The sequence below is a fragment of the Mustela putorius genome, unplaced genomic scaffold (assembly GCF_011764305.1).
Source record: "Mustela putorius furo isolate JIRA1106 unplaced genomic scaffold, ASM1176430v1.1 tig00000095_pilon_pilon_pilon, whole genome shotgun sequence".
In the NCBI taxonomy this organism is placed as follows: domain Eukaryota; kingdom Metazoa; phylum Chordata; class Mammalia; order Carnivora; family Mustelidae; genus Mustela; species Mustela putorius.
The window spans coordinates 34,787,533-34,810,597 of NW_025421280.1; the positions used below are offsets into that span (position 1 = coordinate 34,787,533).

The 23,065-nt window shown below is 41.0% G+C and overlaps 2 protein-coding genes across 2 annotated transcripts; both read left to right on the forward strand.

Annotated features, from left to right (window-relative positions):
* The first annotated feature begins 13,384 nt into the window (after positions 1–13,384).
* LOC101679141 (olfactory receptor 7G3-like) lies at positions 13,385–14,329 on the forward strand. Its single transcript, XM_013045274.2, has one exon. The coding sequence runs from the start codon at positions 13,403–13,405 to the stop codon at positions 14,327–14,329; it is 927 nt and encodes a 308-aa protein (XP_012900728.1). The 5' UTR covers positions 13,385–13,402.
* Positions 14,330–18,735: 4,406 nt separating this feature from the next.
* Positions 18,736–22,392, forward strand: LOC101689485 (olfactory receptor 7G1-like). Its single transcript, XM_004771767.3, has 2 exons — positions 18,736–19,651; positions 22,343–22,392. The coding sequence occupies exons 1-2, from the start codon at positions 18,736–18,738 to the stop codon at positions 22,390–22,392; spliced, it is 966 nt and encodes a 321-aa protein (XP_004771824.2).
* The last annotated feature ends 673 nt before the right edge of the window (positions 22,393–23,065 follow it).

Below are 23,065 nucleotides of genomic sequence, written 5' to 3' on the forward strand. Positions count from 1 at the left end.
TCCAGCTCCTTACTCAGTGGGGAGTGTTCCCCTGCCTCTGTGCGCATGCACCTTCTCTCTATCTCTGACAAATAAGTAAAATTTTTTGAAAAAATGAAAAAATTGAATCTGCTCAGAGAGGTTCAGGGACCTTCTAATGTCACAGATCCATGTTATAGTTGGGAGATTCGTGACTAAACCAAGGTGTGTCTGTGCTCAAGACTTATCCCTAAATGGTTTTTATGATCCCTTATCTTTCTCCAGGAAGAGAGTCAATTCTGCTCAGGGCCTCAGCTTGTGAAGCAGAGGGCTCACATTATGTGGGCTCACTGTACTTGTGATTCTGTCATGTATTTGAGATGCTGTTGCAGAAATTCCTTTGTGGGAGTAGGCAGAGGCTTAGACACTGCTACCCATTCCTATCCCCTGTTGCCACTTTTGGGGGCATCATGATAAATTTCTCAGGAATCTGGATAAACCATGGGATATGAGAGGCTTGTAGAGGGTCCTGGGTAGGTCCACGTGGGATGATTCCTCTGAACCAGGGGCTGAGGTGGCCAAACCCGGAATATGAGGAAGGAGGTTGTGATCTATGGGTTACTCCTAACATTTTCTTTCTTTTAATTAAGTTGTAACATTGCTGTAGTTTTAGATGTACAACATAGTGACTTGATATATGTGAATATTGATAAAATGATTACCAGAATAAGTTTCAGTAACATCCATCACCACACTTGGTCACACATTTTTTCTTGTGATGAGAACTTTTAAAAGATAACATTTTTAAGGGTGCTCCATCATGACCCAAGCATCTGCCATTGGCTTGGGTCATGATTCTGGGGTCCTGGGATCAGGTTCCACATTGGGCTCCCTGACCATCAGGGAGTCTGGTTCTCTCTCTACCCTCAGGGGCAACCCCTTTCCCTGCCCCGCCTTCTTGTGATCTTTCTTTCTCTCAAGTAAATAAAATCTTTTCTGAAAAGTAACATTTTTATATTGTCTATTATAGAAATAAAAAAGACAAGGGTTAAAACAAAAATAGGGACCTATACTACTGGATAAAGAGATTTATTTTCACTTCAGAAACTGCAGTAAGAATGGAAAAATGATGGAAGAGAAAGACATTTTGGGGTATGTATCAAGGAAGCAAAAGGGTAAATATTTCTATCCAGGCTGTTATTCTAAGCACAGAGCTAGACTCTAATGACATCCATTAATATTTGAATATATTTGGAATTAATTATCTCTCCTTTCTTGTTTTCTTTCTTTTCCTTTTTTCCACTTTTATCTCATCATTATGTGGTTAAGGAGTGTTAAGTGGAAAAGGGAAAATACCAGTGAGAAAGAGGTAAGGAACTTCTAAAATTGTCATTTTTTCTCCTGAACATAGATCTAATTGGGTAAAATATGCTAAAGTGTTACTGTTCGCATGTGCCCTGTCAGACATTTTGCATTTATTACTGTACGTCCCCATATTACCCTGAAAGTGTAATCACCCACATGTATATGCTTCTTTTTAAACGATTTTATTTGAGAGAGAGAGAGAGCATGGGGGGTGGGTGGAGGGGCAGAGGGAGAGGGAGAAGCAGCCTCCCTACAAGGAGCCTGACTGAGCTGAAGGCAGATGCTCAACCAACTGAGCCACCTGGGTGTTCCTTTGTGTATTTGCTTCTATTTCCTTCTTTCTGTCCACCAGCCTTTCTGGGGGCTCAAGTGTTCAGTGGCCTTGATATCAGGGTTAGGTAATTAAGAAATACTGTCTAGGCTTATGAGAATGACACTTAAAAATATTATTTTATTAAGTCTCCTTAAATGTCATTCTCCCGCTCTCCTGTTACAGAAAAGAGGTGCTTCACTCTAGCTTCAGAGAGTGACATTAGCCTTCAACTAATGGAGAGAAAATTGCAGCAAATATTTTCCCAGCCTACTTGTGTCCGCTCTCCTTAAGGGAAAGAATCGGAATTTGCAAACATTTTAAAATCCACCAAATCATTACTAGCAAGGCCACATGTTCCAAGTGATACAACTACAAGACTGGAGGGTCCCCAGCAGCCTGCATCCCTGAGTGACTGTGGAGCAGACTGTGACCAGTGTCTGTAAATTATATGCACATGTGTCTAGCTCATGACTGATTCATACAAGCCTCTCTGAGCTGGCAGCATTTTCTAAGCTTGACTTAGATCCTGCAGATGGGCTCTGTTTTGATGTTAGCCACATGTGGTGTGTACCGGCATGGGAGCACAGCCATGGGAGCATAGGCATGGGACACAGAAGACCAAGGCATTGATGAGTATAGAATATCTTTCATGCCAAACTTAAGGTAGACCTGAAGCTGTAAGGCTTGTTTCAGAAGAGCTCAGGAGGCAAGTGGAGGAATGGCCAAAGATGGCACATTGTCTGAAGATGAACATTGTGTGTCATGCTGAAAGCCATTTTATTATTTTAACAAATGATGAATACAAGAATCAAGATGTATCCTGCCTTGCGAGAATGCAGTCCTCAGGTGACCACTTGTATAATTAGGGAAAGTTACTCCTTATTGAAGTATTTTTTTATTGAAGTATTTTAACCAATAAATGTCAACATTTTGTAACTGCCAATGAATTAATGGATCAAGGTAATTATTACAAAAAGCAAGAGAGTATGTGGGTCCTCATGAAAATATTTAAAAGGGTTTGCCAAAAAAATTGAACCTAAATCTAATTAGGCTTTCAGACTAGAGGTAGGCAGACTATTTCAATAAGGAGCCAGATGGAAAACATTTTATATACTATCAGGACAAACACAAAAACACAGAAACACTGGTGGAAGAAAAAGATGGGAGATTGGTTATAAATTCTCAGTGTGGGCGAGGAAGGTGGTTTTGATTCTTCCTGAATGTATCTTGATACCTTTGTTAAAGGACTCAACTTCCCTAAGATAAAGGGGGATTAAGAATTGGTTTACCTATAGGGGTAGTATTGATTGTGGAAAGGGGATTACTTTGAAGTTTAACTCTATATGAATATTAGAAAATAAAAATAAAAAAGGAATAAACTAGACTAAACTAAAATAAAAAAAAGAAATTTTAAAAATAGAAATGCAAAAGAAAAACACAGGTGTATGTATCATTGAGTTCAGGTTAGAAGGTTATTATGGAATTTGATGTACTAGACAGCTCACTGTGATGGTAAATAGGTTAAAAATTATCTATATATAAAAAATGAGCCAAATAGTGGGAATAAATTAAAAATAAAAGTTGTCCTATGAAGTGGTGGTGGTGGTTCTCTTGTAGTTTTTTTCTTTTTTCCTTCCTGGTTGGTTTTCTGGGGGAGGGGCCTGCCACGTGGTTTTTCAGTCAATGATGTTCCCTGAGTTAAGTCCTCCTGCCCCCCCTTCAAGGGGGTGGGCTCTGAGGAAACCAGTTTTTTCAGGCTTTTGTTCTCTGGAGGTTTTTATGTTTGTTCACTTTTTTTTTTTCTCTCTCACCTTGACCGCTTTTGATGGTTTTTGTAGGTTTAGAGGAAATCAAACAGCAACCTGACCTCCCTCTCAGAGAGAAGCCTCAGTCTGCTCCCCTGTAGGTACTGCAGAGCCCAAATAAATTCCCTCTTGGCCACTGGCAGAGCAGGTTCTGAATCGCGGTCCTTGGGGATGCAGGATCTTCTGCTTGTACCCAAAACCACAGCAGGGCGGTTGTCTGGGCAGCTCCAGACCACCAGAGAGGTTCTAAGCAGCGATTGCATGCCGAGATTTTCCCGCTAGCCCAGGCTGGGAGTGCCTGGTCTTTCTGGGTCTAGGAGCTCCCTGCTTGCTCGCACCTCTCTCAGGGGAGGCTGTGGGTAGCGCATGTGTCTCAGGCTCTGAGAGCTGGGTGCAGGTCCGAAAGCGCCAGGCTGGGCCTTCATGCACCTCTCTCAGGGGAGAGTTTGGGGTGCGTGTCTCAGGCTCTGAAACAATGGCGCAGGACTAAGAGCGCCGGGTGGGCCTTTGTGCACCTCTCTCAGGATGAGGGGGTGCGCGTGTCTGAGGCTCTGTAGCAGGGCTCCGTGTTTTGCTGTCTTGTGTGGCTCCCAGCCCATCACAGGAGCCAGACCCCATGCAATCTCGGGTGCACTGGCAGCTAAGGGACCAAGACGCGGTTTCTCCACTGCATTCCCTCTGGCTCAGCAGCAGGGGAGGCTGTCCTGGGTCTGGGGACTTAAGCCCCTGTCCCTAGCCGCCCCGATTCCCACAATTTCCCCCCTCGATCCTTTGCTCTTTTGGAGTGCTTTCAACCAGTCTCCAAGTTAATGCTGGTCCCCAGATGCAGGGCACTCTTGCTTGTATTAGGGGTATTACTTTCCAACCGGTCACCTCTGGTGGCTCCCTCCCCCTTTTGTTTATCTTCCAATATCAGTCCAGTGTCCACTCTGCTTTTCCTGCCCACTGGCATCTTCTACCCCTGTAGAAATCCAGACGTGTATAATTCTGATCTCAGGCTGATTTCATGGGTGATCGGAGTTCTTTGGTAGGTAATCAGCTCACTTTAGGGTACAGGTTGAAAAGGCGCCACCTCCTACTTCCCCGCCATCTTGTCTCTGGAAAATATTTTAGATTTTGTGGGCCATGTGGCCTCTCAAAAGTACTCAACTCAGATGTAGCTTTCAAGGTGCCATGGGTGATAAAGAAATGAATGGCTATGTTCTCATAAGCCTTTATCGACTGGATCTTGCCCATCAGCTGTATTTTCTCAAACCATTCTAGAATAGAGCCTCAATAATTTTATTTTAGAGTTACTGGCTTACAGGCATTTTTTTACAGGCATTTTTAAAATTAACATACAGTGTATTATTTGCCCCAGGTGTACAGGTCCATGAATCATCAGTCTTACACATTTCACAGCACTCACCACAGCACATACCCTCCCCAATGTCCATAACCCAGCCACGATATCCCTTTCCCCACCCCCAGAAACCCTCAGTTTGTATCATGAGATTAAGAGTCGTTTATAGTTTGTCTCCCTCCTGATCCCATCTTGTATTATTTTTTCCCTCCATACCCTCCACCCCCCCCCCACCTCTCAAATTCTTCATATCAGGGGGATCATTTTCTTTCTCTGATTGACTTACTGCGCATAGCATAATACTCTTAGTTCCATCCATGTTGTTGCAGATGGCAAGATTTCATTTCTTTTGAAGGCTGCATGGTATTCCTGTGTGTGTGTGTGTGTGTGTGTGTGTACACACCACATCTTCTTTATCCATTTATCTGTTGATGGACATCTAGGTTCTTTCCATAGTTTGGCTATTGTGGAAAGTGCTGCTATAAACACTCAGGTGCACGTGCCCCTTCAGATCACTACATTTGTATCTTTTTTTTTTTTTAAAGATTTTATTTATTTATTTATTTGATAGATCAGAAGTAGGCAGAGGCAGGCAGAGAGAGTGGGGGAAGTAGGCTCCCTGGTGAGCAGAGAGTCCGATGTGGGGCTTGATCCCAGGACCCTGGGATCATGACCTGAGCCAAAGGCAGAGGCTTTAACCCACTGAGCCACCCAGGCATCCCTAAATTTGTGTCTTTAGGGTAAATACCCAGTAGTGCAATTGCTGGGTCATAGGATAGCTCTATTTTCAACTTTTTGAGGAACCTCCATACTGTTTTCCAGAGTAGCTGCACCAGCTTGCATTCCCACAAGCAGTGTAGGAGGGTTCCCCTTTCTTTGAATCCTCGCCAACATCTGTCATTTCCTGACTTGTTAATTTTAGCCATTCTGACTGGTATGTGGTGGTATCTCAAGTGGTTTTGATTTGTACTTTCCTGATGCCAAGAGATGTTGAATACTTTTTCATGTGTCTGTTGGATGTCTTTTTTGCAGAAATATCTGTCCTGTCCTCTGCCCATTTCTTGATTGGATTATTTGCTCTTTGGGTGTTGAGTTTGATAAGTTCTTTGGATACTAGCTCTTTATCTGGTATGCCATTTGCAAGTATTCTGTCAGTTGTCTTTTGGTTTTGTTGACTGTTTCTTTTGCTGTGCAAAAGCTTTTGAGCTTCATGAAGTCCCAATAGTTCATTTTTTGCTCTTGCTTCCCTTGCCTTTGGTGATGTTTCTGAGAGGAAGTTGCTGTGGCTGAGGTAAAGAGGTTGCTGCCTGTGTTCTTCTCTAGGATTTTGATGGATTCCTGTCTCAAATTGAGGTCTTTCATCCATTTTGAGTCTGTTTTTGTGTGTGGTGTAAGGAAATGGTCCAGTTTCATTCTTCTGCATGTGGCTGTCCAATTTTCCCAACACCATTTGTTAAAGAGACTGTCTTTTTTCCATTGGAAGGTCTTTCCTGCTTTATCGAAGATAAGTTGACCATAGAGTCGAGGGTCCATTTCTGGGCTCTCTATTCTGTTCCATTGATCTGTGTGTATGTTTTTGTGCCAGTACCATACTTTCTTGATGATGACAGCTTTGTAATAGAGCTTGAAGCTTGAAACTGTGATTACACCAACTTTGGCTTTCTCTTTCAACATTCCTCTGGCCATTCAAGGTCTTTTCTGGTTCCATATAAATTTCAGGATTATTTGTTCCATTTCTTTGAAAAAAAAATTGATGGTATTTTAATAGGGATTGCATTAAATGTGTAGATTGCTTTAGATAGCATAGACATTTTCACAATATTTGTTCTTTCAATCCATGAGCATGGAACATTTTTCCATTTCTTTGTGTCTTCCTCAATTTCTTTCATGAGTACTTTATAGTTTTCTGAGTACAGATTCTTTGCCTCTTTGGGTAGGTTTATTCCTCAGTATCTTATGGTTTGGGGTGCAGCTGTAAATGGGATTGACTTCTTAATTTCTCTTCTGTCTTATTTTTGGTGTATAGAAATGCAGCTGATTTCCATGTATTGATTTTATATCCTGACACTTCACTGAATTCCTGTATGAGTTCTAGCAGTTTTGGAGTGGAGTCTTTGGGCTTTCCACATAAAATATCATATCATCTGCAAAGAGTGAGAGTTTTTGTTTGCTGATTTGGATGCCTTTTATTTCTTTTTATTGTCTGATTGCCAAGTCTAGGAGTTCTAGTACTATGTTGAATAGCAGTGGTGATAGTGGACATCCCTGCCATGTTCCTGACCTTAGGGGGAAAGTTCTCAGTTTTTCCCTGTTGAGAATGATATTCACTGTGGGTTTTTCATAGATGGGGGATTTGATGATATTGAGGTATGTACCCTCCATCCCTACACTTTGAAGAGTTTTGATCAAGTAAGGATGCTGTACTTTGTCAAATGCTTTTTCAGCATCTATTGAGAGTATCATACGGTTCTTGTCCTTTCTTTTTTTAATGTATGGCATTACATTGATTGATTTGCAGATGTTGAACCAACCTCACAGCCCAGGAATAAATCTCACTTGGTTGTGGTAAATAATCCTTTTAATGTACTGTTGGATCCTATTGGTTTAGCATTTTGGTGAGAATTTTGCATTTGTGTTCACCAAGGATATTGGTCTGTAATTCTCCTTTTTGATGGGGTCTTTGTCTGGTTTTGGAATCAAGGCAATGCTGGACTCATAAAATGAGTTTGGAAGTTTCCTTTCCATTTCTATTTTTTGGAACAGTTTCAGAAGAATAGGCAATAATTCTTCTTTAAATGTTTCGTAGAATTCCCCTGGGAAGCCATCTTGCCCTGGGCTCTTGTTTTTTGGGAGATTTTTGATGACAGCTTCAGTGTCCTTACTGGTTATGGGTCTGTTCAGGTTTTCTGATTCTTTCTTTCTTTCTTTCTTTCTTTCTTTCTTTCTTTCTTTCTTTTGATTTTATTTATCTATTTGACAGAGATCACAAATAGGCAGAGAGGCAGGCAGAGGTTGGGGGAAGCAGGCTCCCTGCTAAGCAAAGAGCCCAATGTGGAGCTCAGTTCCAGGACCCTGAGATCATGACCTAAGCCAAAGGCAGAGGCTTAATCCACTGAGCCACCCAGGCGCCTCTATTTCTTTTCTTTTTTTTAAAAAAAAGATTTTATTTATTCATTTGACAGGCAGAGAGCACAAGTAGGCAGAGTGACATACAGAGGAAGCAGTTTCTCTTCTGAGCAGGGAGCCTGACACAGGGCTTCATCCCAGGACCCTTGATCCCAGGACCCAAGCTGGAGGCAGCTGAGCCACCCAGGTGCCCCCAGGTTTTCTATTTCTTCCTGGTTCAGTTTTGGTAGTTTATATGTCTCTAGGAATGCATCTATTTCTTCCAGTTGCTAAATTTGCTGGTATATAGTTGCTTATAATATGTTGTTATAATTGTTTGTATTTCTTTGGTGTTGGTTGTGATATTTTCTCTTTCATTCATGATTTTATTAATTTGGGTCCTTTCTTTTCTTCTTTTTGATAAGTCTGGCCAGGGGGTTATCAATCTTTTTAATTTTTTTTCAGAGAACCAGATCCTAGTTATGTTGATTTGTTCTTCTGTTCTTTTGGTTTCTATTTCATTGATTTCTGGTCTGATCTTTATTATTTCTCTTCTTCTGCTGGGTTTAGGCTTTGTTTGCTGTTCTTTCTCCAGCTCCTTTAGGCATAGGATTAGGTTGTGTACTTGAGACCTTTCTTGTTTCTTGAGAAAGGCTTGTGTTGCTATACACTTTCCTCTCAGGACTGCCTTTGCTGTGTCCCAAAGATTTTGAACAGTTGTGTTTCCATTTTCATTTGTTTTCATGAATTTTTAAAATTCTTCTTTAATTTCCTAGTTGACCCATTCATTCTTTAGAAGGATGCCCTTTAGCCGCCATGTATTTGGATTCTTTCTAACTCTCCTCTTGTGACTGAGTTCTAATTTCAGAGCATTGTGGTCTAAAAATATTCAGGGAATGATCCCAGTCTTTTGGTACCAGTTGAGACCTGATTTTTGACCCAGGATGTGATCTATTCTGGAGAATGTTCCATATGCACTAGAGAAGAATGTGTGTTCTGTTGTTTTTGGATGGAATGTTCTAAATATATCTTTGATGTCCATCTGGTCCAGTGTGTTATTGAGAGCCTTTATTTTCTTGTTGATCTTTTGCTTAGATATCTGTCCATTTCACTGAGGAGGGGACATTAAAGTCCCCTACTATTATTGTATGATTGTCGATGTGTTGTGCTCTCTTCGGCAGCACATATACTAAGATTGTCGATGTGTTTCTTTGATTTTGTTATTAGTTGGTTTATATAATTGGCTTCTCCCATGTTAGAGGCATAGATATTTAAAAATTTTATATCTTCTTGTTGGACAGGCCCTTTAAGTATGATACAGTGTCTTTCCTCATCTCTTATTATAATCTTTGGCTTAAAATCTAATTTATCTGACATAAGGATTGCCACTCCAGCTTTCTTTTGATGTCCATTAGCATGGTAAATTGTTTTCCACCCCCTCACTTTAAATCTAGAGGTGTCTTTGGGTCTAAAATGAGTCTCTTGCAGACAGCATATTGATGGGTCTTATTTTTTTTTAATCCATTCTGGTACCCTAGGTCTTTTGATTGGGGCATTTAGCCCATTTACATTTAGTGTAACTATTTAAAGATATGGATTTAGTATCATTGTATTGCTTGTAAGGTGACTGTTACTGTATATTGTCTCAATTCCTTTCTGGTCTGTTTATTTAGGCTCTCTCTTTGCTCTCTTTCAATATTTCCTGTAGGGCTGGTTTGGGGTTTGCAAATTCTTTTAATTTTTGTTTATCCTGGAAGCTTTTTATCTCTCCTTCTATTTTCAGTGACAGCCTAGCTGGATATTGTATTCTTGGCTGCATATTTTTCTTATTTAGGGCTCTAAATATATCATGCCAGTCCTTTCTGGCCTGCCAGCTCTCTGTGGATAGGTCTGCTGCCTGCCAATCTAATATTTCTACTGTTCTATGTTACAGACTTGTCCTGAGCTGCTTTTTTTTTAAGATTTTATTTATTTGACAGAGATCACAGGTAGGCAGAGAGAGAGAGAGAGAGAGAAAGGAAGAAGCAGGCTCTCCACTGAGCAGAGATCCCGAAGTGGGGCTCGATCCCAGGACCCTGGGATCATGACCTGAGCCAAAGGCAGAGGCTTTAACCTACTGAGCCACCCAGGCGCCCCTTGTCCTGAGCTTCTTTCAGGATTTTCTCTTTGTCACTAAGACTTGTAAGTTTTACTATTAGACGACAGGGTGTTGACCTATTTTTATTGATTTTGAGGGGCGGTTCCTTGTGCCTCCTGGATTTTGATGCTTGTTCCCTTCACCAAATTAGGGAAATTTCTCTAATTTGCTCTAATTTGCTCCAATATACCTTCTGCCTCTCTCTTTATTTTTCTTTTGCCCATTATCCTAATATTGTCATCTTATGGTATCACTTATCTCTTGAATTCTCCTCTCATGATCCAGTGGTTGTCTCTCTTTGCTCACTGTATTCTCCATCATTTGGTCTTCTATATCACTAATTCTCTCTTCTGCCTCATTTATCCTAGCAGTAAGAGGCTCCATTTTTTTTATTGCACCTCATTAATAGCTTTTTTAAAATTTCAGCTTGGCTAGATTATAGTTCTTTTATTTCTCCAGAAAAGGATTTTATTTCTCCAGAAAGGGAATCTTTAGTATCTTTCATGCTTTTTTCGAGCCCAGCTAGCACCTTGATAACCATCATTCTGAACTCTGGTTCTGACAGATTACCAATGTCTGTATTGATTAGCTTCCTAGCCATTGGTACTGCCTCTTGTCTCCTTTTTGAGGTGAGTTTTTCCTGCCTTGTCATTTTATCCAGATGAGAATAGATAAATGAGAGAAGAAAATATAAAAGGGGAGCAACAACCCCAGAAAAATACACACTAACCAAATCAGAAGAGACCCAAAACCTGGGGGAGAGAAGAAAGGGAGAAAAAAAGAAAAAAAAATGTATTAGACTGGTGATTAAAACAGAGCCACGCACTTGATTTTGAGTATATTTTGGTCTGTTAGAAGAAACTACCTCCCAAAATTTTAAAGAAAGAAAAACATACATATACGAAAATAAAGGTAAACACAATGAAGGGATGGAATATGACCGTAAAGATGAAAATTTAAAGATTCTAAAAAAGTAATTTTTAAGGTAAGAAGTTGGTTGAAAAAAGAAAAGAAAAAAAAAGGAAAGAAAGTGATCAGGCTGGAGACTAGAGCAAAGCCACGTGCTAGATTTAGGGTATATTTTGATTAGAAAAAATTGTTTCTTAAATTTTAAAGAAAAAAAACCCTGTATATGTAGGCAAAAAATAAGGTTAAATATAATGAAGGGTTAAAATATGATGATAACAATGAAAATTTTTTAAAAAAGATTTTTTGAAAAGGTATCAATAAGAATCCACAGACTCTCCTGGTTCATCTACCCTTCTGATTTCTCCCAACTCACTTCTCCTCTCCTCCACCCAATGTCCTCTATGTTATTCCTTATGCTCCACAAGTAAGTGAAACCATATGATAATTGACTCTCTCTGCTTGACTTATTTGAGGGTTTTGGAGGGGAGAGAGGTGGGGGATTGGGAGAGCCTGGTGGTGGATATTAAGGAGGATATGTATTGCATGGAGCACTTGGTGTGGTGCATAAACAATGAATCTTGGAACAGTGAAAAATAAAATTAACTTAAAAAAATGAAGATCTCTATTTTAAAAAACATTTGTACAAAAAAGGTATTGATAGAATAGTTTTAAAAATTAAAATAGGAAAGAGGAAAGAAAAAATGAACTTAAAAAATTTACTTTGAGGGACGCCTGGGTGGCTCAGTTTGTTAAGCAGCTGCCTTCGGCTCAGGTCATGATCCCAGCGTCCTGGGATCGAGTCCCACATCAGGCTCTTTGCTCGGCGGGGAGCCTGCTTCTCCCTCTGCCTCTGTCTGCCATTCTGTCTGCCTGTGCTCGCTCTCCCCCCCCCCCGATAAATAAATAAAATCTTTTAAAAAAAGTTTACTTTGAAAGGCTAAAGGATCATGGGAAAAAAGCCATGAATTCTGTGTGTTGCTTTCCTTTTGCTCTGGAATTTGGCAATTCTCATTGATCCATGAACTTTGTCTTGGCTGGATGTTTTTCCTGCTTTTCTGGGGGGAGGGGCCTATTGCAGTAATTCTTAAATGTCTTTACTGGAGGTGGAATTGCACCATCCTTGCCAGGGGCCAAGCTAAGCGATCTGCTTGGTTTCACTCTTGGAAGCTTTTGTTCCCTGAATGATTTTCATAGAGCTTTGGAGAATGGGAGTGAAGATGGAGGCCTCCCAGTCTCCAGTCCTGTAGGAGCCGAGAGCTCAGGGCCTCCCTACTCAGTGCACCCTCAGAGAAAAGCAGTCAATCTCTCCTGTCTCCCTGGTCTCCGTCCATGCTCTGAGCTCACCCGGCCTGTGACTGAACGTTTCTGTCTCTGTCACACGGCCCTGTTTGGAGTCTCCAAACCCAGCATATTCCTGTTCTGTGCTCCCCTGCTGCTCCCCCCAGAGGAGGAAGATGAGTCTCCCCAGATCTGCCACTTCCGGCGTCCCTGCTCATAGATTAGTGGCCTGGCTGTGCCTCGATCATGGTTTTTTAAGGTAACCCCGAGCTGAGAGTGCCCTCCTTGGCTCTGTATCTACAGCTGGCTTCCCCACTCTGATGCCTGTGGGCTCTGTCACCCTCAGACATCCCTGGTCTTTCTGTAACCCTGTGGGTCCTGAGACCACACTGTCCCCTCACTGTCCCCATGAGGGCTCCATCCCCCGCTTAGCCTCTGGAGTGACATCCCTCAGTGGAGCAGACTTCTAAGAGTTCTAAGACTTCTAAGAGTTCTGGTTTTGTGCTCTGCTGCTCTCTCACTTGGCCTCTCCCCTCTGTGGTCTCTTCTTGTTGCTTTGGATTCACTTCTCTGCATGTCTCACCTTCCAGAAAGTGATCGATTTTCTGTTTCTAGAATTGTTGCTCTTATTATTTATCCTCTGTTGAGTTTGTAGGTGTTCAAAATGGTTTGATTACTATCTAGCTGAAATCCTGGGACCTGATGATATTTTAGTCTCCTACTCCTCGTCCTCTTGCTTCTCCTTCCATCTCTCTCTCTTTTTTTTTAATTTTACTTAATTATTTGAGAGAGTAAATGAGAGAGAGAGAGAGAGCAGGAACAGGGGAGAAGCTGAGGGGAGGGAGAATCAGACTCCCCGCTGAGCAGGCAACCCAACTTAGAGCTTGATTTTGGGATTTTGGAATTATGACCTGAGCTAAAGGCAGACACTTAACCACCCAGCCATTGTAACAGGGCAATATGTCATTCCTATTTTCTTATTAAGTACATCTACTTCACAAAGGATTGATAGAAAAAAAAACTTGGGACAGGATGGTATAGCTGGGAGTGTTGAGGGAAACAAAACAGGAAAAGGAGGTTTAAAAAGGGGAGAGAGGGAAGCAGGAGAAAAGATAGGCATGTTTGAGAAAGTTTCTCTTAAGATTTGTTTTCTTGTCATTTCCAACTTTTCTATCAGACCCTTCAACAACATGAAATCCGGAAATCTCTCAGATACTCTAGAATTCTTCCTCCTGGGACTGTCAGAAGATCCAGAGCTACAGCCTCTCCTGTTCTGCCTGTTCTTGTCTGTGTATCTGGTCTCTGTGGTTGGGAATCTCCTCATCATCCTGGCCATTATGTATGACACCCACCTTCACACCCCCATGTACTTCTTCCTCTCTAATCTGGCTTTTGTTGACATCTGTTTTACCACCACAACGATCCCCAAGATGCTGGTGAACATCCAGACACGGAGCAAATCCATCAGTTACGCAGGCTGCCTCACCCAAATCTGCTTTGTCCTGACTTTCGCCGGGTTGGAAAATGGAATTCTTGTCATGATGGCCTTTGATCGATTTGTGGCCATCTGTCACCCACTGAGGTACAATATCATTGTGAACCCCAAACTCTGTAGGCTGCTGGTTCTGCTGTCCTTCCTTATTAGTGTTCTGGATGCCCTTCTCCACACTTTGATGGTGCTGCGGCTTTCCTTCTGCACAGATCTGGAGATTTCCCACTTTTTCTGTGAATTAGCTCATATTCTCAAGCTTGCCTGTTCCGATATCCTCATCAATAACATTCTTGTGTATTTAGTGACCAGCCTTTTGGGTGTTATTCCTCTCTCTGGGATAATTATCTCTTACACTCAAATTGTCTCCTCTGTCCTGAAAATCCCATCAGCTGGTGGAAAGTATAAGGCATTTTCCATCTGTGGGTCACACTTAATAGTTGTTTCCTTGTTCTATGGTACAGGTTTTGGGGTTTACCTTAGTTCTGCAGCTACACAGTCCTCGAGGAAGAGTGCAATAGTATCAGTGATGTACACTGTGGTCACCCCCATGATGAATCCCTTTATCTATAGTCTGAGGAACAAGGACATGATGGGGGCTTTGAGGAAACTTACCTCTAGAATATAATCTTTTCATTAATGTGTCAGCTGCTTTGGGCTTACACTGTTGGAATTTGACAGAGAGAAATAATCCAGACAGCCTGACTGACTTTGAATATATAAAGCCAGAGATCTAACAGTTAAGGGTAAGAATTTTGAAATCAGACCAGCTGTGTTTGAATCCTACCTCCACTAAAACATAGCTTTGTGGTCTTTGACAATTTATTTCAACTCTAAACTCAGTTTCCTCATCTATAAAATTGATGTGATTATATTAGTTTATATTTTGGGTAGATTTGAGAAGCTTAAACTCTGTTAGTGAGGATGCATGACTTCAGCTGTAATAAGGCAAGATTCTCAGATCCAGTAGGGTCAAATGATAAAAACAATGATCTGTCCTAACAAAAACTTCAGGGATTGCTTAGGTCCAGGCACAAAACCAGGGGAGTGCATTTTACTTTGCCATGTGGTGATGTTTTCCTATTAGGGCTAGTCTCCTGGTGGTCACTGATGCCTGCTCCAGTGCAGAGGCCTTTCAAAGTCAGAAACATAACCTGATAAGCCTCTCCTTGAGCTTCCTTGCAAACCAGCCATAATATTTCCGAGGAGACATCCAGAAAGCATTGTTGTTATCATTAGCCCAAATTGAACTATGTGTCCTATATTCGTTTCCCATTGTCATTGTAATATGTTACAAAGTTAGCCACTTAAAACAACACAAATGTATTCTGTTGCACTCTGAAAGTCAGAAGTCTGAAATCAGCTGTATGGCAAGGTGTTAGGTTCCTTCTGAAAGCTGGTTGGAGAAAAAGTTATCATTTAATAGGTACAGTTTCTGTTTGGGATGATAAAAATATTCAGGAAATGGATAGTGATGATGGTCCTCCAACATTGTGAGTGTTCTTAATGCCACGGCATTGTACACTTAAAATGGCTGAAATAGTAAATTTTATGTTTGTTAGGTCCCCCAATAATGGGTCCCTGATCAAAGGAACGAGACTGATACAAAGTGAAGGTCAAGCAAAGCTTTTATTTTGTGCCAAACATCCAGAATCAAACTGACTGGTCAGGGCCATCTATTACAAAGAGGTGACCCCTCCCTGCCTTACCAACTAACTTTTATAGAGCAAAGGTTGATGTGGTTGGGCCTGGCCACACACAGGTGACCAATGAGATTGCAACACACAGAGAAAGCTGCACAGTCATACTAGGTCACACATGAGTGACCAACTGAATTACAATTTACCCTAGTAGATACTTGAATGAGCCTGTCACCTTGGTCAGAATTGGCGCCCAAAAGGTGGCACCCACACTCCTTGGTAGCTAGGGAGACAGTATGTGCATTCTACTGATTGGATGTCTTCACCTGACCCTCTCAGCTTCTGCATTTGGGCTGTTATCTCCGCCTGACCTGACCCACCCTTGTATTTGGGCTTTGTTACCTGGGACTGGTTTCCCAGACTTGCTTTTAAGTAAGTTCCGTGGCGGGGTGGGGGGGTGGGGGGGGTGGGAGTGAGGGGGTCAGTTTAAGTTTTACTGCATAAACAACAAAATCACTGTTTAACTGGATGGCATCGGTCTGGCTAAATAGGCCCTTATAATGTTATATATATTTACTACAATATAAAAACTCAAAAAAATTCATTCCAATGTACCAAAGCTTTAGATACAAGAATCAGTGATTAAATATTTCTGAAGACAAAATAGGGAAACAATTTTATTACTTCAGAGAAGTTAAGCATTTCATTTTTTTTTAAAGATTTTATTTATTTATTTGTCAGAGAGAGTGAGCACAGGCAGACAGAGTGGTAGGCAGAGGCAGAGGGAGAAGCAGGCCCCCCGCTGAGCAGGGAGCCCGATGTGGGACTCGATCCCAGGACGCTGGGATCATGACCTGAGCCGAAGGCAGCCGCTTAACCAACTGAGCCACCCAGGCGTCCCAAAGTTAAGCATTTCTTTAAGATTTATTTATTTTTAGAGAAAGAGAGAGAGCATGTGAGTGTTCACACAAGTGGGGGAGGGGCAGAGAGAGATGGAAAATTTCAGGCAGACTCCAGCTGAGCCCAGATGCCCACACAAGGCTCAGTCTCATGATCCCAGCCAAGATCATGACTGAGCAGAAATCAGGAGTTGGAAACTTAACTTGTAAGGGCCTATTTAGCCAGAGTGGCCCCACCTTGGTTGAACAGCCATTTTGTTGTTTATGCAGTAAAACTTAAACTGACGCTGCCCCCCCACCCCCCAGATAACAGATCGAATGCAGGGATGAGTTGGGTCAGGTGGAGACATCCAATCAGTAAAGCGTGCATACTGTCCCCCTAGCTACCAAGGAGAGTGTGCCCCAACTTTTGGGCACCAATTCTGACTAAGGTGATAGGCCAATTCAAATAGCTACTATGGGATGAATTGTAATTCAGTTGGCCACCCGCATGTGACCTAGCATGACTGTGCAGCTTTCTCTGTGTGTTACTATCTCATTCACCACCAGTGTGTGGCCAGGCCCAACCGCATGGCCTTTGTTCTATAAAAGTTAGTCTGTGAGGCAGGGAGGGGTCACCCTCTCTGTGAGGGGCAGCCCTGACCAGTCTGTGTGATGGCCGGTTTGATTCTTGATACTTGGCATGAAATAAAGCTTTGCTTGACCTTCACTTTGTATCAGTCTCACTCCTTTGACCATGGACCTATTATTAGGGGACCCAACATTGGGGACCCGACAAACTGAGCCACCCAGACACCTCAAAGTCAGGCATTTCTTTTTTTTTTGTCTGTTTTCGCTGAAATCAAGCATTTTTTATGAGAATAAGTACAATCTAAAAGATAAGGACTAAGAAATTCAAGCACCTCAAAAATGAGCTAATAAAACAAGCTACTGATTCAATGAAATTCAGAATTGTTCTTTCATTATAACAAGGAAAGAAAGAGCAGGGCACATAAACTTTCAGTAAATATTTCCAGATGTGATCTTGCTCACCCTACCAATAGGAACATGATTTTATTAGCACAGATACAGTTGTTAAGATATTCTGGGACGCTAAAAAATTATTCCTTTCTTCCCTCCCCTGGTAACAGTGTTCATGTGCCTATTCTAGGCTCCTTAAACTAAAATTATACAATATTTGTTCTTTTTCATCTGCTCACTTCACTGAGCATAAGTTTTTAAGGTTCATCCATGTGGTGGCACCTGTCAGAATTTCATTCCTTCTAATGGCTGAAATATAAATACATAATTTCACACCTACAATTACCATCAGGCTTCCTGATATCACTGATTACATAGAGATTCCAAAGGAGGGCATGTCCACATCTGCAATGTATGTGAAATAGAAGATGTGAGCAGAAACAGGTGGAGAGATAAGTGGTGATGGACTCATTGCATCAGGGTATCAACCATCTTGAATTCCTCAATTCTGCTGCTTTAGTCTGAAAAGAATTTGCACCACCCTGGGATCAGAATGAAGATATAATTGTTCAGTTAATGAAGAGCTTTGGATATTGATTCTCCAGAGGTACAGAGACTATAAATTGTGACAGCCTCGCTCAACAGCCCTGCCCCAGGAAATAAATAGCATATCTGTGCCTCACCCTGATGATGATCTCTCTTTCTGAGGAGCCTGATGCTTCACTCCCTCCCTTTCTTCTTTCTGTAGGTGGAGCACCAGTCTCTATTATCCAGCATCTAGCAGAGATGTCCTGTATCATTCCACAGTGATGTCATCTAGGTAACCTGATGTCCCTTAGTTAATGTTTGGAAATGAGGGCATATATTTTACTACAAGTTTATCCAGCAGAAATTGTGAGGAGTACATGTGGAATCAAGACATCCATTTGCTTCCTGCCTGTCTTCTATTTTCTTGACTTATTTCCTTGAACCTTTCCTCCAGTCCCCAAATAGTTATCATTCTGTCAGTTTCTTTTTTCTTTCTGTGAGAAAGACATTTTTCCTTCTCAGCAGGAACATGTGCATTTGCAAATAGGATGATTGTTATTATATAACAACGTTTGCTCAGTCTTTCTACTGGTTTCTGGGAGTTGGCTTGGGCAGTTTCTCTGTATCTTCCAGTTGTGGGTTTTTAACATACTGTTGTATTATCTCTGTTGCCAGGCTGTGAGGTATCTGCAGAAGGGAGTGGAGATCCAGACAGTCTCACTACCCATTTTTTCTAGTGAAGTTACCAAATTAAAGAATAGTCTAATTTTAAAAATGATGATTCCTCAACCCTTTCCAGAATTAACAAATCTTGACTCACTGCTTTATTCACTTTAGATCTTTTTTCAAAATAACAAAATAATATGCAAAGAGAAGGCATCTCTCCATTGGACATTTTCCTTTCCCAACAAGGTGCCTTGTGCTTGGTGATACTCCTTCTGCTTGCCTAGAGGCTGACATTTCATTGTCTTGTTGCCATAATCATTACAATCAGATTCATCAACAATATGGAACCCAGAAATGAAACAGACATTTTAGAATTTCTTCTCCTGGAAGTGACAGAGGATCCAGAACTGCAGCCCCTCATCTTCAGCCTGTTCCTGTCCATGTACCTGGTCACTGTCATGGGAAACCTGCTCATCATCCTGGCTGACATCTCAGACCCCCACCTCCACACCCCCATGTACTTCTTCCTCTCCAACCTGTCCTTTACTGACATCTGCTTAAGCACAACGACAGTCCCAAAGATGCTGGTGAACATCCAAACACAGAACCAGAGCATCACTTACACAGGCTGCCTCACACAGGTCTGCTTTGTCCTGGTTTTTGCAAGTTTGGATAGTTGTATTCTTTCAGTAATGGCTTATGACCACTATGTGGCCATTTGTTATCCACTAAGGTACACAGTCATTATGAACTCCCACCTCTGTGGCCTCTTCATACTTCTCTCCTTGTTTATTAGCATTGTGGATGCCTTGATGCACAGCCTGATGTTGTTGCAACTGACTTTCTGCACAGACCTTGAAATCCCTCTCTTCTTCTGTGAAGTTGTTCAGGTGATCAAGATTGCATGTTCTGATACCCTCATCAATAACATCCTGATATATTTTGCAACGAGCATATTTGGTGGTATTCCTCTGTGTGGAATCATTTTCTCTTACACTCAGATAGTGTCCTCTGTTTTGAGAATGCCATCAGCAGGTGGAAAGTATAAAGCTTTTTCCAACTGTGGGTCTCACCTGTCAGTTGTATCTTTGTTCTATGGGACAGCTTTTGGGGTATACATTAGTTCTTCTCTTACTAACTCTTCCAGAAACACTGCAGTGGTTTCCATGATGTACACTGTTGTCCCTCAAATGATGAAGGCCTTCATCTACAGCCTGAGGAACAGGGACATGAAGGGAGCCTTGAGGAAACTCATAAATAGAACACCTCTTCTGTGACTGTGTCATCTGAATGGACTGGGGTTTCTAGAATGAATCAAAGTGACAGAAATACTGGGTGAGCCAGAATGTCTGATTCTTGCATCACCAAGTTCTAGAATGATTAGAGAACTTACTGGGTAAGTTCATCTTAACTTTGGGTTGAAACTTGAACATTTTTTCATGTGTCTGATAGCCATTTATATGTCTTTATTGGAGAAGTCTCTGTTCATATCTTCTGCCCATTTTTAAAATATGATTTCCTGTTTTGTGTGTGTTGAGTTTGAGGAGTTCATTATAGATCCTGGATATCAACCTTTTGTCTGTACTGTCATTTGCAAATATCTTCTCCCATTCCGTGGGTTCCCTCTTTGTTTTTTTGACTGTTTCCTTTGCTGTGCAGAAGCTTTTGATTTTTATGAAGTCCCAAAAGTTTATTTTGGCTTTTGTTTCCTTTGCCTTTGGAGACATATCTTGAAAGAAGTTGCTGTGGCTGATATCGAAGAGATTGCTGCCTATGTTCTTCTCTAGGATTCTGATGGATTCCTGTCTCATGTTGAGGTCTTTTATCCATTTTGAGTTTATCTTTGTGTACGGTGTAAGAGAATGGTCGAGTTTCATTCTTCTACATTTAGCTGCCCAGTTTTCCCAGCACCATTTATTGAAGAGACTGTCTTTTTTCCACTGTATAATTTTTCCTGTTTTGTCGAAGATTAGTTGACCATAGAGTTGAGGGTCCATATCTGGGGTCTCTACTCTGTTCCACTGGTCTATGTGTCTGTTTTTATGCCAGTACCATGCTCTCTTAGTGACCACAGCTTTGTGATAAAGCTTGAAACCAGGTAACGTGATGCCCCCAGTTTTATTTTTGTTTTTCAACATTTCCTTAGTGATTTGGGGTCTCTTCTGATTCCATACAAATTTCTGGATTATTTGCTCCAGCTCTTTGAAGAATACTGGTGGAATTTTGATCGGAATGGTATTAAAAGTATAGATTGCTCTAGGCAGTATAGACATTTTAACAATGTTTATTCTTCCAATCCAAGAGCATGGAATGATCTTCCATCTTTTTGTGTCTTCTTCAATTTCCTTCATGAGTGTTCTGTAGTTCCTCATGTACAGATCCTTTACCTCTTTGGTTAGGTTTATTCCCAGGTATCTTATGGTTCTTGGTGCTAGAGTAAATGGAATCGATTCTCTAATTTCCCTTTCTGTATTTTCACTGTTAGTGTATAAGAAAGCCACTGATTTCTGCACATTGACTTTGTATCCTGCCACGTTGCTGAATTGTTGTATGAGTTCTAGTAGTTTGGGGGTGGAGTCTTTTGGGTTTTCCATATAAAGAATCATGTCATCTGCGAAGAGAGAAGTTTGACTTCTTCATTACCAGTTTGGATACCTTTTATTTCTTTTTGTTGTCTGATTGCTGTTGCTAGGACTTCTAATACTATGTTGAACAACTTGAATTGTTCTTTGAATGGCTCTGTGATGTTTCAGAAACAAATTCCATTATCAAGCTCAGTTTCTTTGGTCAGGTCCAGAGAGCTGAACCTGAGGGAGGGCATACAGTGATTTTGGGGGGATATTCCAGGAAGAAGAAAAGTAAAGAAGTTGGGTGGATCGTGAAGAGGATCCAAGTAAGTCTGTAGTCACAGAGACATAATACTGCCAATTCCATACATGCAGTTCTAAAGTAAGCCTACTATGAAACATGGGAAAAGCAGATCTTTTACACCTAATTTGGTAGTTTACAAGAGTGGTCACTGGTAGACCGAGTCTCTGCAAAGGCACTATCAGCATCTACTACACTGTAATAGTTTGAGATGATGGTGAAACAATTTATCTTAATTAGTGAAAAAATCTTTGTTTCTGCTAAAAGAAAGTAACCCTGGCTCTAATGGACATGAGCAATAAAGATTGTTAAATATTTTTTTTAAAGTTCTGATTTTAATTCCAGGTAGGTAACACACAGTGTTCTGTTAGTTTCAGGTGTACAATATCGTGATTCAATGCTTCCATACAACACCCAGTGGTCATAAAAAGTGCCCTCCTTAACTCCAATCTCCTATTTCACCCACCCACTTCCCCTCTGATAACCATCAGTTTATTCTCTAAAGTTAGTCTGTTTCTTGGGTGGCCTCTATCTCTTTTTTTCCTCTTTTGCTTATTGGTCTTGTTTCTTAAATTCCACATATAAGTTAAATCATACAGTATTTGTCTTTCTCTGACTGGCTTCACTTAGCGTTATACTCTCTAGCTCCATTCATGTTGTTATAAATGGCAAGATTCCATTTCTCTTTATGGCTGAATAATAGTCCATTTTATATGTCTGCTTGTATATGTTATATATAGATATATAATGAATATTATACATACACAGTGGAATATTATTTATTCATATACATATATGTAAGCATACATATATGTATATATACATGATGTGTGTATATATATGCATATATATACACATACATATGTATATATATACATGATGTCTTCTTTATCCATTCATCTATGAGAGGACACTTGGGCTGCTTCCATAATTTGGCTATTGTAAATAATGCTTCAATAAACATAGGAGTACATGTATACCTTTGAATTCATGTTTTTGTATATTTTGGGTAAATACCCAGTAGTGTGATGACCAGATCATGGGGTAATTCTATTTTAACTTCTTGAGTACCCTCCATACTGTTTTCCACAGTGGCTGTAGCAGTTTGCCTTCCCTCCAGAAGTGCATGAGGGGTTCTTTTTTCTCCACATCCCTGCCAACACCTTTTGTTTCTTGTGTTGTTGATTTTAGGAATGATGTATTCCTGATAACTACTTCAGAGGTAGGGAATGTAGAGGTAAACTTACTTATTTTTCTGTGTGGTGGGTTTATCTTGGGCTGGTTCCCCTCATGGACACAGATGGCTGTGACAGATATGGGCATCTTATCCTGATATGATACCTGGAGACAAATCTGACTGTTGAACTCTGGTTTTGTTGTTACTTGACATTGCATTGACTCATGCAGAATAAATGCCCTTTAGTCTATTCCCTGAGAATAGGATTCTACTTAATCTAATTCTTGGTTTTGGGAAAATGATTACTGATCATATGGAATGTAACTCCTGCTGGGAAGTCCACCCCCATAAGCATTACAAACACTTAGGACAATGCTTGACAACTAGCAAGTATTCCACAGGATTTAACTGCTGTCATTGTGTTCCATATCTTACAGGTCTTTAAAAAAAAAAAAAAAGATTGATTTATTTATTTGAGAGAGGGAGAGCATGCACCTCTGCGTGAGAGCAGAGGGAGGGACAGAGAATCTCAAACAGATTCTCTGCTGAATGGGGAGCCCACTGTGGGGCTTGATCTCATGACCCTGAGATAACAACCTGAGTGGAAACCAAGAGTTGGCTGCTTA

Bases quoted from the DNA above. Each gene is read 5' to 3' on its own strand.
- LOC101689485 (XM_004771767.3), top strand. From the start codon at position 18,736: ATGGAACCCAGAAATGAAACAGACATTTTAGAATTTCTTCTCCTGGAA. The intron at 19,652-22,342 runs ATAGAACACCTC...TACCCTCCATAC, and splicing joins AGCCTTGAGGAAACTCATAA to TGTTTTCCACAGTGGCTGTA.
- LOC101679141 (XM_013045274.2), top strand. From the start codon at position 13,403: ATGAAATCCGGAAATCTCTCAGATACTCTAGAATTCTTCCTCCTGGGA.